This window comes from Choloepus didactylus, chromosome 8, assembly GCF_015220235.1.
Source record: "Choloepus didactylus isolate mChoDid1 chromosome 8, mChoDid1.pri, whole genome shotgun sequence".
Lineage (NCBI taxonomy): Eukaryota > Metazoa > Chordata > Mammalia > Pilosa > Megalonychidae > Choloepus > Choloepus didactylus.
In genome coordinates, this window is record NC_051314.1 from 284,796 (window position 1) to 297,277 (window position 12,482).

General features: G+C 62.5%; 1 protein-coding gene across 2 annotated transcripts; it reads right to left on the bottom strand.

Moving 5' to 3' along the window:
* Positions 1 to 3,277: 3,277 nt before the first annotated feature.
* On the bottom strand, positions 3,278 to 12,229 carry MAPK8IP2 (mitogen-activated protein kinase 8 interacting protein 2). Of its 2 annotated transcripts, none has more exons than XM_037846222.1 (12): positions 12,028 to 12,229; positions 11,013 to 11,118; positions 9,708 to 9,977; positions 9,497 to 9,590; positions 8,143 to 9,363; positions 7,838 to 7,913; positions 7,559 to 7,731; positions 7,374 to 7,483; positions 6,663 to 6,770; positions 6,464 to 6,534; positions 4,358 to 4,456; positions 3,278 to 4,133 (listed from the first exon to the last, which is right to left on the bottom strand). In XM_037846222.1, the coding sequence occupies exons 1-12, from the start codon at positions 12,090 to 12,092 to the stop codon at positions 4,061 to 4,063; spliced, it is 2,466 nt and encodes an 821-aa protein (XP_037702150.1). In that variant the 5' UTR covers positions 12,093 to 12,229; the 3' UTR covers positions 3,278 to 4,060. The 2 variants fall into 2 exon arrangements, with proteins under 2 accessions (XP_037702150.1, XP_037702149.1); XM_037846221.1 differs by having other exon boundaries at positions 8,143 to 9,384.
* Between the last annotated feature and the right edge of the window lie 253 nt (positions 12,230 to 12,482).

Here is a 12,482-nt window from a genome sequence, read left to right on the forward strand (position 1 = left end):
GGTTGCGTAAGCAACAAAAGGAGAAATAGATGAAATGGACTTCATCAAAATTAAAAATTTTTTTCCATCAGAGGACATTATCAAGAAAATGAAATGCAAACCCACAGAATGGGGGGAAATATTTGGAAACCTTATATCTAATAAGGGTTTAATATCTAGAATATATAAAGAACCCCTACAACTCAGCAATAAAAAGACAACCAAACTTAAAAATGAGCCAAGGCTTTGAGTAGACATTTCTCCAAAGATGATATTTAAATGGCCAATAAATATATGAAAAGATGCTTAACATCATTAGGCATTAGCAAAATGCAGATTTGAACTACAGTGAGATACCACTGCACACCCACTAGAATGGCTATTATTTTAAAACTGGGGGGGGGGTGCTGGGGAACAAGTGTTGGCCAGGATGTGGAGAAATAAGAACCCTTGTATGTTATTGGTGAGAATACAGAATGATGTAGCCACTGTGGAAAACAGTTTGGCAGTTCCTCAGAGTTAAACATAGAATTGCCATATGACTCAGCAATTCCTCTCCTAGGTATATACCCAAAATTGAAAGCAGGGACTTGGAAAGATATTTGTACACCAATGTCCACTGCAGCATTATTCACAACAGCCAAAAGGTGGAAGCAACTCAAGGGTTCATCAGCAGATGAACAGATAATCAAAATGAGATCCATCCATACAATGGAATATTCTTCAGCCATAAAAAGAAGTGAAGTTCTGGTTCCTGCTACAAAATGGATGAACCATGAAGACATCTTGTTGAGTAAAATAAGCCAGACATGAAAGGACACAATGTATGACTTCTCTTGTATGAAATACTTAGAAAAAGTGAATTTATAGAGACAAAAGCGGAATAGTGGGTGGGCAGAGGGGGGAGGGGGGAGTTATTGCTAAATGAGTCTGATTTCTGGTTTGGAATGGTAAAAATAGTCCAGAAATAGATAGCGTGAAAGTTACAGTGTTGTCAATGTACTTAATGTCAAAGAATTGTCCACTTAAATGGTTTAAATGATTTTTGTGTTATGCATATTTTACCACAATTAAAAATAAATTAATATAAAAAGAATGAGAGGCAACTAGGGTGAGCCTCTGGTGGGTTTGTGTCTGCCTTCAGCTGCCTGGTGGAAACCCTGGGGAACCTCACAGCTCACGGAGGTACCTCATTGTGGCCAAAACAGTTTAATATATCTTTAAAAAAAAATTTTTTTTTTTGCAGTGGATTTTTTTCTGCATGGGTCTCTAACAAGCAACATATAATGCTCAAAACAGGTATGACATGCTCATTGCAGAAAAACAGAAAACACTCTTGATCCCAACTAACTCTTAGTGTTTCATTCAGTATTTTTAACATATATTTTCTACCCTGCTATTATACATAGTTATTCTCTCTTAATGACAAAACAAATACTTTCTGTATTATTATGAAATGTTAGTAAGTAAGCTTTTCCATCTCTACCCAATATTTCAATTAGGTAATACAGCTTAATTTAGTTAACCTTACTCAGTATTTAGATTCGACCACAAGGAATACTTTTGCTTAGAGAGGTTTTTATTTAGGGTGCTCTTCTTGGGCTGGAAGTTGGATCCCTGGTGTTGAACCAGGCCTGGCGGGGCGTGCGCTGGGTTCCGGGGGCGAGCGGCGCCTCGGCCGTGCTGGGCTCCCCGCCAGGAGGAGCTGGGGGCGCGGGGAGCAGGAGGAGCGCCCCTCACCCAATCCCGGGGAGCGCCCCGAAGGACAGGAAGGCGCTCAGCGACAGCGGGCACCCCGGGAAAGGAGCAGCGGGTGCCGGCAGAGACCCCAGCAGTTCCCAGGCAGAGATGGGGTTGGGGGAGCGGAGGCCGGAGACAGGAGGGCTTGGAGGGGAGGTTCTCAAGGACAGTGACCTGGTCTGGTTTCTGCTTTCCCCTCAGTCCGCCTGCAGGTGGAGGCGCGTGTGCTGCTCAGAAACCCGGGGGAGCTGAGTGGTTTGGTGTGGGGCGAAGCGTTGGGACGGGGGCAGGTTTGGCGATGGGGGGTGGCGCGAAGGTGAGTGGAGTGGGGAGGGCCCCGGCGCGGACGCCGGGAGACGCGAGAGCCAGAGCGCAGGTGAACGAGGGGCCGGGAAGCGCTGGGGTGGCGTCTGCCCCCCGCACGCCCCAGCTTCCCGCTCAGGGCCGACGGGCAGAGCCGCCCGGTGGCTGCGGGTTAACGCGTGCGCGGAGCCGAGTGGCCGCGTCTGGACCGGGAAGCCCGTGAGCGAGAGCGAGAAATCCCGGGGCAGAGCCCGGACGGGCCCGGGGGCGGCGGAGCCAGAGGCGCAGCGGACGGGGCCGGGGCAGGCGGCAGGTGCGCCCCGGCAGGCGAGGGGAAGGAGGCTGGAGAAGCGGGAGGAAGGTGGCCAAGGCGACGAGGGACCCTCGGAGAGGGAGCTGGATGTGTTTGCAGGGAGGGGCGCCCAGGCATTTCCAGCGGCTCCGGAGAAGGGCCAGCGGGGAGGGGAAGGCCGGCAGCGCGGAGAGCGGCAGGCGGGGCCGGGGGGGCGCCGGGCGCCGGCAGTTGCGCGTCCCGGGACGGACCAGGGCGCGGGGAGTGCCTGCGTGTTGCTGTGCTCTGCCCAGAGGGAGCGGGGGGAGAGCGGGGGGTCTGGAAACGCTGCGGCAGAGCTGGACGGGCGGGGGCGGGGGCCGCTCGCGGGCGCCACCCCAAGGGGAGGGGAGACGAGGTTTCCCGCCAGCGGCCCCAGCGCCGGCGGCTCACCCCCTCCGGGTGCGGCTGTTTGCCGCGGAAAAAGGGGTGTGTGGGTTTAACCTCCAGAAGCCACACGTAGCTGCCTGTCCGCCGCTCATTCTGTCACTGACCACACCTCCGAGGACCCCTTGTCTTCCTGGAATGCACCGGCCTGCGGCTGGCCCTCAGCACCTGGATGCGGGGGCTCACCTGGGGGCCCAGGAAATGGCATCCAACATCTAAGGGCACAAGTGGGAAATAGCCACCTTTTCTTTTGGCTTTCTATGGGGAATGTTTTTGCTTTTAAGGAGCTCCTGACCACCACTCCGGGCGACCACCACCTGGCACAGCCGAGCCGGGAGCCCCAGCCTGGGAGCTCATGCACCCTCACTGCAGCGGCCTACTCTCTGGCCCTCCGTCTCCCCACCAATGTGACCCCACGATGCTTCCAGACCTGGCCTCAGAGGGCACAGTGGAGCATGAGCCTCACAATTCCTGGGCCCCGGTCACCCCGGGGTCGCGGTCCCTGCTGCCACAGACGCCCCTAGAAAGAGCCAGGGCCACACCAAGCAGAGAGTTTATTGAGGCTGTGCAGGTCCCATGGACGCGGGGGTGGGGGCGGACGCTGGGCTGAGGGGCTGTCAGCAGCAGCAAAGCGGACACAAGGCTGGGGGCCTGGGGCCCTCCTCTCGAAAGTCTGGGCTCTTGGGCTGAGCATCCAGAACCACTCCTAGCTACCCCCAAGGCTCTTTTTGGGGATCCCCTTCCTGCTCCCTCCCCCGGCTCCATGGGGGGCAGTAGGGGGGTCCCTCCCTTTGTTCCTGTGGTCAAGGATGGGATGATCCCTTGAGAGTCACTATAAAAATTAAAATTCCTTTATAAATCACAGGGGAGGGGCAGGAGGGGAGCCACTGTGGCCCGATGTCTCCAGCCACCTTGTGCCCCCTTTCCTCCACACACCCCCAGTTCAGAGCCAACAGACGTGGAGCAGAGGGCAGCGTTTGCAGGCACAGAGAAGGGGCAGAGATGGACAGAGGATTGACTGGGGTGGGGATCAAGGGGCAGACAAGGACCAAACTGACACAGAGAAAGGTTGAATCAGAAGGAAAGAGCCAGGAGGAAGAGTGGGCAGGCTTGGGGGCCCCCTCTCCAGCAGCCCCTTGGCTGTGCCTGGAGAGCAAGGAGGAGGACAGGAGCTGCCAGCGCAGTGCCGAGACTTCCTGACGGAGGGTCCCACCCACCCCCGACACGGTCCTCGGCAAAGCCAAGGTGGCCTCTCCAGACACCCCCAGCGCAGCTGTGCCTGGGGCAGGTCCGGCGGGGGCCGGGAGGAGGTGGCCGCGGCTACTCCAGGTAGATGTCCTCTGTGGGGCAGGCATACTCCAGGTGCTCCTGGTAGTACTCCAGGAAGGCGCGGCTGGGGGGACAGAGGGACGCCCACCTACCCTCAGGTCTGGACCCTCCCTCCCCACCCTCCTTCTCCAGCAGCCCCCCCCCCCCCGGGGGCACCGACCAGCTCTATGCAAACCGGCCCGGCCTGCCCCCCTCCCCCGCCCGGCACTCCTCAGCTCCCCTGACACTCGGTCTCCGGCCGTGCTCCATCGCCTCCACCCCTCACACCTTCCCCTCAGTCCTGCTCACCCCACGCTCTGCGCCACGGGCCTCATGGACTCCTGGGAGACAAAGACGTGGCAGGCGAAGCGGCTCAGCAGGGGGTGCTTGGTGATGAAGCCAAAATAGCTGCGGAGAGGGGGGGGCGTCAGAACCCCCCTCCTCAGGCCGCCCCCCGAAACGTGGTCTGGGGAGCAGGGGCAGAAACAAACACCGGGCGGGGGCAGCGGAGAGCACGGAGCACGTGGGTCCGGGGCGCCGAGGTCCAAGGCGCGGCCCCCACAGCCCGCCCACAGAGTCCCCGGCCCGGCTCCCCGACTCACCCTCTGGCCTCGGCTCCCGAGACTCCTCTCCTTTCCCTCGGCGGCCCCTGCCTAGAGCGAGCCCGGCACCCCGACTGCCACTTGCTTAGCCTCTACCCCCCCCACCCCAATTATTCATTTATGCGTTTCCTGAACCTGCGCTCCTCCTCTCACCCCGACAGGACCCCGGGCTCTGCCGTTCCATCATCGTGAGCACTTCAAACTGCCGACGCGGGGTCTGCGCCAGAGGCCCCTAACTCGGGGAGACAGCGGCTCACAAATGCCGCCTCCAGACCACACCGCGCCCAGCACGCACATTTTCATTGTGTTAAAAACGAAGCGAGTTAGCCATTGGCTTGGAGCTATTTCCTTAGGGCCTCCTAAACGGGATGGGCCGGGCAGAGTCCCTGGATCACAGCCCAGGAAGGCGGCTCCACCTCCCGACCCCAAACTACCGGTTTCAACCCCTTCTCTTATGACTTGCAGTGAGGTCAGGGCCAAGCTCACAGGCCCCAGCTGGTGGCACCCATGGTTCCCCTCGTTGAGAAATAAGGTTCAATCCCCTTCGTCTCCTGCACGGGGATCCACACACTGTCAGGTTCAGCCCCGAGCTCTGAACACTCCCCTCAGTGGACAGGAAGCCGGCCTGGACTCCGACAGAGCTGTCCTCGAACTCTCCCCTGCAGAAACGTCCTGATGACAGGCCACATCGGCACCGGGACCCTCTTACCTTCTGCCTGTCCCTGAGGGCCTGCTTTCTCCAACTCCTAGCTGAGCCCTCTGGAGAGCACACAAGGCCTCCGGTTTGGCCAGTCCCTCTTTGTGGCCAACCCCTCGTCACAGAGGACCCGGGACCCAGTGGGCAGGAAGCCTGCAGCCAGCCCCTGTCCACGGGTCACAGCCCTGCCACCCACCCCCCTCACTCCTCGTCTCTTCTCACTCAGCCTGGTCCACGGTGTCCACCTCCATGCTCCCGGGATCCGCCTGCTCCCAAACTGACAGCTCACACCACGGCTCTCCTGTGCTCCAGACCCAGGAAAGCAGCCACCACTTCAAAGTCACCCCCCTGCTTCTCAGCCCATTGCGCCACATTCCTTCTCTATGTGGCGCCACCATCTGGACACCTTCCTCAGAGCCTCTGCCCTTGCTTCCTGCCCCTGAATTGACCTCTACACCAACCAACCCATCCTGCCTGCTGTGCCCTAAGTGTCCTTGGCATCTGCGCAGCTCCCCCCACCTCGACGCCCACATCGCACCCGGACAACTGCAGTCCACCTGCCCACGGCAGCCAGAGCCATATTCCCAACTGTCAGTGTGCCTGTCTTCCCTCCACAGGACCCTTCAAGCCCCCAGTGGCAGTGGGGTTAAGTACAAGTTCCTTGGCACAGTCAAAAGGGCACAGGTATCCACGGATTCCTCCAGCTCCTACAGGCTCCTTCCCCTCATGCCCCAGGCCCAGAGACCCCTTGATGACCCCCAGCAGTGGACACCCCTAGGCCTTTGTCCTGCTGACTCCCTGAAGAATATCCCTTCCCCCGTCACTTGCTCATCCTTTGGGGGCTCAGCAGGGGGGCTGGTGGCAGCTTTCCTGATCCCCAGGATGACCATGCCACTCGCTGCCTGGTCTTCTCACCACCAGACCTCCACAGGCGTCTTATTGCACCTGCTGGCTGGCATGTCTGTCCCCCCACACATGAGAACCTTGCACAGTGCATGTCTCCAAGCCCAGCACAGAGCTGGGACCTTGCAGCGCTGAATGGGTGCGGGGGGCCCTTGGGTGAGGAGGGGGCAGGGATTGTGCTCGGTGGGGACTCCAGGAAGGTCCAGTGCTCACCAGCTGTTGCGGGGGTGGCAGCCGCAGAAGGAGATGTTCTTCATCTGGAAGAAGTGGCTGCAGCGCTCAAACTGGAGTGGAGGGAGCAGGGGTCGGGGTCACTGCACCTGCCCGCCTGATGTTGTGGCCGCCATGCCCCACCATCCGAACCTCCTGCCTTGCCCAACCCCCCCCGACCCTGTCCCCCAAACCTCCTCACCTCAGGTCCTCCCCCGGTCAGACTCAGCTTGACCCCCCGAAGAGAGACCTCAAGGTCACAAGAGGCAGGAGGGCGCAGGTGGACGGTCAGTTTCCGGGCCACGGCAATCTGAGGAAGAGATAGGGAGGAGGGTCCAGAGGGGCTCACAGGGACTCCTTTCCCACCCCCTGGTAGAGCTAGATGTCCACAGTGTTTCAATTATGCCCAAAGACTTGCAGTTTGGCAGCTGTAGCTGCAGTTCTGGAAGACCTGTCCTTTGGAAAGGGCCTGGCTGTGAGTGGAGGGCCTTGGCCACCCCTCACCCTGAGGACCAGTGGTCACCTCTCTGGGCTGCCCCAAGACTCCACACTCAGCCGGGCTCTGTCCTGGTCTCAGGCAGTGCCGGAACGCACCCCCTCCGCCCGTATCTGCCACTGTCCTGCTTCCCTGCTGCCCTCCAACCTTTGTCACAGGACAGGCCCAAAAGTGAATGAATGAGTGAACCAGTGGCTCCAGGGGAGGGGACTATGAGAGGGGTCTTAGTTTTCAGAGAGGAAGAGGATGGGCTGAAAGAGAAGGGATGGGGGCCAGCTGCCCAGCGCTGCCATGGTCTCTGCTCAGATCTCTGACTCCACAGTGGTGCCCAGTCCACAACCCTCCCCTCTCCATTCAGCCTGCACTCCGCACCCCCTTCTGCCAGCCCGCGCCCCCACCCCCCACCCGCAGACTGACCTTCTGCATGGCGGCACACAGGATGCCATTGCCCTGGTGACAAGGCACCTCCACGGAGCCCAGGAACTGCACATCGAAGCGGTCCACCCAGCAGGGGCTCCGCCTGCTCCCTGTGGAGGGGTCACAGGGGCTGGTCAGGCTGGGGGTGGGGCTGGGGGAAGCCCCACCGCGGGACAGGGCCTCACCGAGCAGGTCCTTGGCCGGGCCGGGCACCGCGTGGGCGTAGAAGGCTGGGAAGATCCCGCGCTCCCCCGTGCGCATGTTGAAGCCGCGGAACCAGAAGTCATCCTCCTCGGCCTCCACCAGCACCGGGTCATCCACATCCAGCTCCAGCTCGTCCGGATGACGAGGGATGAACCTGAGGTCAGGTCAGAGGGGAGAGGTCGGGGAGGGGAGGGGCAGGGCCTGGGCAACCTCTGGAAACAAGGTCAAGGTCGCTGGCAGTCAGGGCAGGGCAGCTGCACCTGAAAACAGCTCGGTGGGTCTGCTCGCGCTCCTCGCCGTTGACCAGACAGGAGAAGAGGCCGAAGGACTCCGTGCCTGGGAGAGAAGACACGGGAGAGGCGGACTCTGAGGGTGGGAAGGCAGGCGGTTGCTCCCCATGAGACCCCTAGGCAGGCATAGGGACAAAGCTGGCCACTCCATCCCACTCCCCACCCAGTCTGGGGGCCAGGGGGCCAGACACCAAGTCCCCAGCCAAGCACAGCACCCGGCCCTGACCCGAGACCTCCAGGCTGTCCGGGCTGGGGAACCCGGTCCCGCCACTCACTGGAGGAGCGCGACGTGCTGTTGACGAAGACGTTGAGGAACTTCTTGGAGAAGGTGAGGTCTGGGCTGTCCGGCGAGGCGTCCCCTAGGCCCTCGCTGCCCAGCAGCGCAGCCCTTGCCTCCTCCTCCTCGCTGGCCTCGCCGCCGCTGTCCTCGCTGTCGGCACCCAGGCCCGCGCAGCGCCGCAGGCTCACCAGCTCCAGCTGCGTGTGCTCGTCCACCACCAGCGTGTACTTGACCGCGTCGTACACCAGGGAGGCGTCCAGCGGCGCCGCGGGGTCGCAGGCCCTGCTCCCCGCGGGCCCCGCCCCGTCCTCGGCCTCGGCCTCGGCCCCCTCGTCGTCCTCGTCGTCGTCGTCGTCGTCATCCTCCTCCTCCGAGCAGGCAGCGGAGCAGGCGCGACCCGGGCGGGCGGCGCGGCCCGGCGCGGCCCAGAGCGGCGTGATGGTGTCGCGCGTGGGGTTGCTGAGGAAGAGGCAGGGCCCGGGCTGCGCGGGGCCAGGCCGGGGCGCCAGGGGCGCAGGCGACGGCGGCCCGCACAGCGTCTCCATGTCCACTAGCTCCACGCCGCCGGGCCCCTCCGCCTCAGGAGCCACGGCGACCTCGGCGTCCCCGCCGGCCGGCGACGCGGGCTCCCCGGGCAGGCGTGCGGCAGGCGACAGGCACTGGCCGGGGCAGCGGATGGGCGCGGAGCCCTCGGAGATCAGGCGGCTCACCAGGTTGCTGAGCAGCCAAGGCGAGTCCGCGTCCTCGCTGAGGTCGGGCTCCGACTCCGACCCGGACTCGTACTCGCTGTTGGTGTCGTCGGGGCCCACGGGCAGGAACGCGGGGCGGCGTAGGGGCTCCCGCGGGGGCTCCGACTCCGGCTCCGGCTCTGAGGCGGGAGACGAGGCCTCCTCGATGGAGTTGGTGAGGTGCGAGGAGCGGCCGCTGCTGCTGCTGCCCCCGTCGCTGCTCAGCTCCAGCTCGGTCTCTGAGATGGACGAGATCATGCGGCCCAGGCGCGCGCCGCCCGCGCCGTCGGAGTCCGAGCCCGGCGAGGACAGCTCCTGGCTGCTGCGCCGGCCCCCGCGGCCCTCGCTCGAGCGGCTGCCCAGGTCGGCCTCGATGCCCGGGTCTGAGGAGGGCGAGGCCCCACCTGGCGCCTCGGGGCCCGCGGGCCGGTTCCCTTCGCAGTCGCAGCCTGGGCGCACTGGAGACTGCGGCCCGCAGGGCCCCGCGTCTGTGGGTGGGAGGGAGACCTCTGCGGGGCAGGGTGGACGGGTCACTGCGGGCCAGGCCTCCTCGGAGCAGCCAGCCCGACCCCCTCGTCCTTTCCCCTCCCCTGCCCCCATGAGCCCACCATCCCCACTTACCTCTGAAGGGCTCCTGGGGGGGTGAGGGCAGTGCTGTCTCCTGCCAGGAGGCTGGAGGGGCAGGAGCAAACCCGCCATTGTTGTTCAGGGAGTCCTGGGGGGTGGGGGCAGCAAGAGAGCAGTGCTAAGGCTCCAGCCCCCAGGGGCTGCCACCCTGGGTGCTGCAAACCTAGCTCTGGTTCACAGATGCTGAGGGTGGGAGGCAGCTCACCTGCGCTCCCAGTGCGGTCAGGTGGAGCGTGGTGGGCCGGTGCTTGTGGGGCTCCTCCACAGAGGGGGAGGGGATCAGGGGCTCCTGGGCAGGTGCCTCGCAGCCTTGGCCTCCTCCCTCCTCACCCTCCCCTTCTCCCTCCTCCTCCTCTTCCTCTTGGTCATCATCATCATCCTCTTCATTGTCATCGATCATCTCAAACTCTTGGAAGTCGTCCTGGAAGGAGCAGATGGGGTGCGGCCGCTCGGAGCGCCCCAGAGGGAGACTGTCCTGCAGGACAGAGGGAGATGGCACTCTAGCCTTCGCTGCATTTTAACACAATCTATAGTGATTAGACATGTTTTTTGGTCTGTCTCCCCCATGAGACTGCAGGCCCCACAAGGGCAGGGCCCTGCCGATTTTGTGCACTGGAGGACCCCAGCCTTGGAACAGAACCCAGTGTCCATCAGTTGTCCAGTAAACCTCAGATGAATGAAGGAATGAATAAGTGAATGCATGCAGGAAGGAACAAAAGGACAGCCTGCTCTCAGGATCCCCCATGCTTGCAGCAATCTCACAGCAGTTCCTCCTCTCTGCCCCTTCTGCCCCTCCCTTGGCCTGTTGCTGCTGGTCTTCCCCAGGGCACAAGATGTGCCCTTTCCTCTGGGAAGTCTCCCCTGATTTCCTTCAGGTGGGTTTCCCTGGTTTGTGTCCAGCCCTTGACACTGGGGCAGCCATTGTGCCTTATGTGTCTTTCTCCCCTACTAGTTTGCAAGCTCCTGTGGCCAAGGCCCACACTTGTCCTGTTCGGCTCCTGGCACCTGGATGTGCCCAGTACTTGCCACATGGCATTGCTCAGAAATGTTCTTGGATGAATGGAAACAAAGAGACGTGCAGAGACAGGGAAGTGGAGAGGAAGCAGGGGATGGGGAGAGTGAAGAGGTTTAGGAAGGTGGAGACAGATGGCAGGCTTGAGGGACACAGGAAGGGGATGAGAGGGCAGCTAGAAGGGGCTAAATCTTTCTGGGAAATGCCCAAGGACAGAGGTGTTTAGTCTGTAAAGCACAGACACACCTCCCCTCTCCCTGGCTGGCCGGCTTGGGAAGGAGCTGCTTCCTTGGAGAGGAACTTCATCGTGGAGTTAGGGCCCTCAATGCCTAAAATCTAGTAGAGAAAGAGGTTTGGTCCCAAAGAAGACCTCCAGGCCACAAGACGAGGGAGGGTGGGCGGCAGAGGGTTTCCCATTTTGAGGCTGAATTCAGACCCACCCTGGAACTCCCAGCAGACTGTAAGCAGAGTGGACGTGGGACGCAGCCCCTTTCCCACCTTCTCACAGTGGTCTGAGTCGTAGCTGAGGCCCAGGCCGCAGTCATCGGTGATCTCAGACAGATCTTCATCGTCAAATTCTTCCAGACTTATGTCCTGGGGAGGCCTGGCGAGGAGGCCAGGGTCAGAGAGCCAGGGCAGGGGCTACTGAGAGAGCCCCCAACTCTGGACTCCCATCTGGGAGCTGGTGCTGAAAAGGGGCCAAGGGAGAGCCCCAGCTCCCAGGGCCCCTTGGACTCCAGAACCCCCGGTTCCCGGACCCACACCCTTCTGTCAGCTGGGAGCCCCAGCTCCGCTCTCCAGTGGATCCCCTCCCCCATCAGAGCCACCGACAGCCCCAGAGGTTCTGCAGCCCCTCCCTTCCCAGCTCAGCCTGGGGCCTCTGGGTCGCACAGCTTCAGCCTCAGGGGAGGCAGCCTGGGCGAGTCGGGGGGAGGGAGCTGCGGTCACCGCGGCAGCAGGAGACAGAGGAGGGTCAAGCCTGCTTTGGGGACACAGCCTGGCCTGCCTGCCCCCCTCACCCACACCAGGCCTATGCCCAGAGGTCCAGCCCCCTCCCCACCCTATCCTCTCAGCCCAACGGCCTGCCCTCCCCAGCAGAGAAACCCAAGAAGGCCAATAGGACACTGCCGGGCACGGAGGGTGGGCCCAGCATCCTGCCCAGCCAAGCCACCCGCGCAGAGGCCGGGCCGCCCTTGAGGAGTGGACGGCTGGGTCGGGGTGTGGCTCTGGATCCCAGAGGAAATGGGGGAGGGGAGAGGGAGGGTGCGACAGTTGTGGGGTCATTGGGGCTGGAGGACGGCGGCAAAGACGGGGAGACACGGAAGCGAGGGGTGGGGGAGGGGAGGCCGAGGCCGAGCCTCAGGACCGGAGAGGGCCCTGGGGCCTGGGGCCCGAAGGCCATGGGGGTGGGGTGGGGTGGCAGGGCCGGGCGGGGGCGGCTGGGGACGGGGTCAGGGAGGGGGCTGCAGCAAGGCAGGGGGGCCGCCAAGGCCGGGGGCGCCGAGGTGCGTACCTGCAGCCCGGCGGCGACAGCGAGTGGAAGGTGGAGAGAGAAAACATCTCCGCCCGATCCGCCATCTTCTCCCGGGAAGGGCCTCCGACTGCGGCGGGGGAGGGGCGGGCGGAGCCGCAGCCCCGCGCCCGCGCCCGCGCCCCTCGGTCCCCGGCCTCCCCGGCTCGCCTCGCGCACGCCCTGCGCCACCCGCCCTGCGCCCCCGACCAGGACACCGCGGCAGCGCGAGCGGCGGCGCCGCAGGGGGACGGGGAGGAGGCGAGGGAGGATCCGAGCAGAGGAGGAGGGGACGCGGCGGAGGGGAGGGGGTGCGACCCGGGAAGCTGGTTGGACGAGAGACGGTGGCTCGACTGAGGGACTCCGCTCGGGGAGCGCCGGGTGTGCTACTTTCCGGCTTTTTGTTTCTTCGCGGGGAGGGGGCCAGGCTCGCGTGCAGGAGCGGAGGGCTGAGGGCT